The 5,321-nt window shown below is 39.4% G+C and overlaps 1 protein-coding gene across 2 annotated transcripts in view; it reads left to right on the forward strand.

The window, feature by feature from the left end:
- gch2 (GTP cyclohydrolase 2) overlaps positions 1-5,119 on the forward strand; it is a 22,363-nt gene extending 17,244 nt beyond the window's left edge. Inside the window, exons 2-7 of one of the 2 annotated variants that reach the window (XM_005736514.1) lie at positions 2,922-3,197; positions 3,501-3,610; positions 3,796-3,851; positions 4,387-4,418; positions 4,518-4,602; positions 4,790-5,119. In XM_005736514.1, coding sequence (XP_005736571.1) covers positions 2,922-3,197; positions 3,501-3,610; positions 3,796-3,851; positions 4,387-4,418; positions 4,518-4,602; positions 4,790-4,919 — 689 coding nt within the window. In that variant the 3' untranslated portion in view covers positions 4,920-5,119. Of the gene's footprint in view, positions 1-2,682; positions 3,198-3,500; positions 3,611-3,795; positions 3,852-4,386; positions 4,419-4,517; positions 4,603-4,789 lie in introns of those variants that run through there. The other variant, XM_005736515.1, reaches the window with a different exon arrangement.
- The last annotated feature ends 202 nt before the right edge of the window (positions 5,120-5,321 follow it).

Below are 5,321 nucleotides of genomic sequence, written 5' to 3' on the forward strand. Positions count from 1 at the left end.
TTAGTACTGTAGCTATACTCATTGAATACCTATAGCACACAGACTTTACCTTGGGTCGAGTATGGTGGAGATGAAGTACAGTGGGTTGGTCTCGACGTCACTGAAGCGCTTCCTGACAGCTGCCAGTAAGGTTGCTTTCATTGTCTTGACGCCGTGGTCCTCGTCTGTTTCTCTGTTTAGAAGTCTCACTAGCACAGTCACAGCTGGGATGACTAGTGATGGGCAGATGAAGCTTCATGAAGCGCTGAAGCTTTTCATCCAATTGGTTCACCCCAGCGCAAAGCTTCTTGAAGCTTCATTTGCTCTAGTAGGACACTTACTGGACGTAAAAACATTAGTTGGCATGAATTTGAAGAGTGTGGCCTTTTGCACACAGCCTGTAAATGAAACATTGAAGGTAAAATTATATCACCACATCACATCTACAAGTGCTGAATTTATTAAATACTTTATCATCATAAAAATAATTATTGTTTTATGTTTTTTAGATGACAGCTCGTCGTTTTGACTAATCTAAAGGAATGGACGATGAGGAAAAGAAAATATTCAAACTGGTGTAAGATGCAACCTCATTTTCTTCACCCACGCTGGAGCACACTACAGGGCTGCAATAGAAGATGCGTACCCTCAATCCAAGGCTTTTCAAATGGCCAACAAACTCAAACTTGAGCTCTCTGATGGAGGCACTGTGTCCATATTTCCCAGTGGAAAGATTTTAATTCAAGGTACAGAAGAAAACCTTGATGCATTTGAGAAAATGTTTAACAAAATTAAACAAGATGTAGGCACAAGAATAGAAGAACAGATGATGAAAACATTACAGCAAATGAAAGTTGAAGAATCTGATTCTGAAACAGAAGATCAGGACAAACAGAAACAGTCTAAATAAAATGTGATACAAATAAGAAAAAGCAGGAAACAGCAGAAATAATACGGGCATTAAACTTATCGTAGTTTGTCCTATTGATTTAGAGTATCTGATGCTTCTTTCAGCTGCTACCTTACAAGGGGTCAACACAGCTGATAGCGCTGCACAGTTGATTTAGTAGATTTGTATGGATTTTGGTCTTGAACCAGGAAACTGTCTGATGTTAGGCAAATGTGTAAATCACGACATTATGGAGCCCTGTGTAAACCCAGAAACAGTTAATTCAATTAAAACAAGACCAAAAAATAACCCCATTGAATTAAAACCTTATCGACCTAACAGCACATGCTCTCTATACTTAGACCCTGAAGTGTAGACTGAACTTACTGACCTTTCTAGCGTGAACTTAACTGGAACTAACACTTTTAAACTTATCTAAAATAATTTTAGAAGTTAAAGAAAGTTATACTTATGTTTTTGACTTTTGAACCCTGTATAAATTGAATACACATCTACCAAACAAAAAATGAAATCTATGGATATCTGAGTGTTTGCATGCCAATATTATTATCTAGTAGCTGCAGTGAATGAGTTTTGTGTAATGACTGCAGCTGAGACAAAACAGTAAGTAGAAACAAGCAACACCTTTTCTTAAAACAATAAAAGCCCATCTGGATGGATGGCTACATCGCTTTAATGCTTTATATATCAAGTGGTGCCTTCACACATGTACAAGTTACCCATGGCATGTGCCCTTTTAGACAATCACAGAGGCATAACAAGCCAGATGCTCTTTAGCCTGAAGCATGTGTATTTCTGTGAAAAATGTCTAAATGTGATTCATCAGATAAAATAAGTTTTCTACTTTTCCTCAGTCCGTTGGAAATGGGCTTGACAAACCAGAAATATTTGTGAATTATATATTAATTCCTTGCGTAACTTGCTTTAGGGAACATGGCAGCAAATTTTTTTCTGTGATATATGCTGTTGATGAGTAAATATCTAATACTTACCTAATGTGTCGCTTGTGTTTCTTGCTGTCATATTGCTTATAGTGAACAGAACAATTCAGTGATAAAATAAACCAATTTGCACTGGTGATTGTTTCATTCTCTCTGTCTCACACCCAAAATATACAAACTTATCGCAATCTGCACACTGACCTAAAGTGACCTTTGACCTACAGCAAGAAAAAGTAAATAAATGTAATAACTGTTATCTGATGATTATCTTACATGTCTTAATTTTATGCCTTTTAGTTTTTAAATTCTTACTGTTGTTAACTTTTATTGTTTTTATTTATTCTTTTTTTTTTAGTTCAAATAGCTGTACAGCACTTTGGTTGAAAGCGCTTTATAAATAAAGTTACTATTATTCTTATTATGATTAAAATACTCTATCACCATGCAAACAACATTTATTACTTATCAGATATCAGATCCCACAAGGCTTGTTTGTATTAAATCATTTTATTCATGAAAATAATATTACAAAATTAATGTCAAACCATCCACATTTTTCATAATTAAGACATAGAGTTAAACAGACTGGTTGTAAGTATCTTTAATGCAGATATGTACCTTTGAAGCCCTCTGACATTTTGGGCTGTGTATTCCCAGCAGAAAAAAAACATATTGTGCTTTTGATTGTGGCTTATCAAGACAGTTCACGTGATTACACAACAATTTGATTTCCATAAACTTAAAAAAAAAGCATGTGAAGTCATGAGCCTCACGAGCTTACTAAGATTTTTTGTATCAGAGCAACATAACTGGAACAAATCAACTCAGATGATTTAAAAAGGAGGTTAACAAGGTCTCAAGTGACATAAGATAAGGTTTCTTTCCCTTTTTTTTTCTTCTTTGTAGGGGGCGGGGTTGGTCAGTGTTTAACCCCTCTGACGATGCTTCCTTTTTTGACGTACGCACGACTCCGACCAATAGGAGCCTGATGCGCATCCCAGGCAGGCCCCATAAACAGGATAACTACCGAATAGGCCAGCCAGACCCGCAGGGCAACGGAACTTCATCCTTGTTTATTTCTCGGTCCTAAGCAGAGTCCAAGCGCGCCTTAACCATGAGCACAAAAGTCGGCGACATCGTGGAGGAGTTCCACACAGACAACAAGATGTCAACCGTCAACAACCACCACGAGACATCCCGCAAAGAGTTGGAGGACGCGTCTCGGTTACCAGCGCTGGAGACCGCCTACACCGACATCCTCAGGCATCTTGGGGAAGACACCGACCGGGAGGGACTGTTGCGCACCCCGTTGCGCGCAGCCAAAGCCATCCAGTTCCTCACCAAGGGCTACCATGAGACCATCGATGGTGAGTCACCTGGGAAAAAGTTGAGAGAGGATGAGAGAGTGAGTTAGCAAAATGACTTACCTCAGTATTCAGCATCTTTTTACTTATGAACGTTTGGTTGGTCAAATCATGATATTTTAAATCTTCACAGACGTTAAAATTAAAAGATCAAGGCACAAAATAACGGGTAGATCAAGTATTATTAGTATTAAGCATTATTATTATGATTCCAGGATGTTGAAAAGATTTCAGATGAATGTTTCCTTAACTGAAGTAAAGATAATGGAATAATTTAAATGCATATGTTTGCTTTTGTATCACCAGACATCTTAAACAATGCCATATTTGATGAAGACCACGATGAGATGGTGATTGTGAAAGACATAGACATGTTTTCACTATGTGAACACCACATGGTGCCCTTTTTTGGCAAGGTAGGTCTATGTGATTGAAAGAAATGTTACATTTTAAAAAAGAAAGAAAGAGTGAGACAAGAAAAAAAGCTTTCTTACTCATTAAGCATTGTTCTTCAGTGAATTAATTTCAGCATTCAACCGCTAATACTGACCTCCTGTATTTCTCTGATTATGTGCTCTCACTGGCTGTCGTCCCTCTCCAGGTTCACATCGGGTATATTCCCAACAAAAAAGTGGTGGGACTGAGCAAGCTGGCAAGGTAACAGAGTACGCACCCACACACACACATGCACTGTACCCTCCAGCTGCCACTGTGTCTGTATGTTTCTCGTGTTAGTGTCAGCTGACTGTGTTCTTCTGTTATTCCAGTGCATTGACCTGGAGGCTTAGAGCCTAAACACACTGGCTATCATCTAGGCCTCTCATCAGACACAAGTCTAAACTCTGCTCGCTCTCGAGCCATGAGAAAATCCTTTTGGACCTGTGGGAATCCCAGACTATTATCACAGCCTCTCTGCCTGTCTCCTTCTCCTCCTGTCCTAAAATATCTCTTTAAATCTGAATATAGTGATGCAGAGTTACAGTAGCTGCAGATGAACTTGAGACAGTCTCACTAACGTTGAACTGTGAATGACAAATTCACAGAATGTGACTGATTCACAAATGACAAGTTATACAGTCTGCTGGCTGGAGAAGAGGCCGGTAGTCAGGGACTGATGCCAGACTGTGTTTATTAAAAACTGAATCATTATTAATGAATCTCCTTGGCTTTGCTTGTGTTCTGATTTCTGCAGGATTGTGGAGATCTTCAGCCGTAGGCTTCAAGGTAAGCAACCGGCAAATGTGTGCACGCAGTAACAGCATGAAACTGGCATCGTCTAGTGTACCGTATAAGCTGAATTTCTTTGTTTTGTTTTGGTTTCAGTTCAAGAGCGACTGACTAAGCAGATCGCCGTTGGGATATCTGAGGCTCTGCAGCCAAAAGGTGTAGCTGTGGTTATTGAAGCGGCGTAAGTACAAACATACACACACTACCTACCTTCAACATTATTATCTGTACAGCTTAAAGCTGCTGTTATATTGCACAGATACTCATATAGCATTATATGACACAAAATACTGGCCTTAAGCAGAGCTTAGGAGCCAGTAAGCTCAGGAGCTGCAGAGGTTTGATAAGCGCACTTGTGTGTTTTGCAGGCACATGTGTATGGTGATGCGTGGTGTCCAGAAGATGAACAGCCGCACAGTGACAAGCGCCATGCTGGGAGTCTACCTCGAGGACCCCAAAACCCGGGAGGAGTTCCTGTATCTTTCAAGGCGCACTTAACAGACATTACGTGCCATCCACTCCTGAGCCACTGTCTACAGTTGCACGTGGAAAGCTCTAGAGTTCCAGGGGATCTGCATCTGACTGCTGCAGATCCAAGACCTTCACCTATCGATCTAACCTCAATACACTGAAACCGTGAAGATTTCAGTCTTACTGCTGATCATCTATTGTTGGAATCACTGTGAACACAACATACTTATTTTGATGGTGCCTTTAGAAGATATTGTACAGTCTTCATTGGCAGTATAGTATATTATTATTGCCAAGTATACAACTTCAGTGCAATATTGTACTTACGATTTAAATTGTTTTTCTGATGGGACATTCACAGGTGCTCTTGCAAAGTTATTGCATTTGTTATTCACTGGTTTTGCTAATTTAACAAAACTTGTGTCCTTT

This window comes from Pundamilia nyererei, unplaced genomic scaffold (assembly GCF_000239375.1).
Source record: "Pundamilia nyererei isolate P.nyererei 1_Seehausen unplaced genomic scaffold, PunNye1.0 scaffold00069, whole genome shotgun sequence".
NCBI lineage: Eukaryota > Metazoa > Chordata > Actinopteri > Cichliformes > Cichlidae > Pundamilia > Pundamilia nyererei.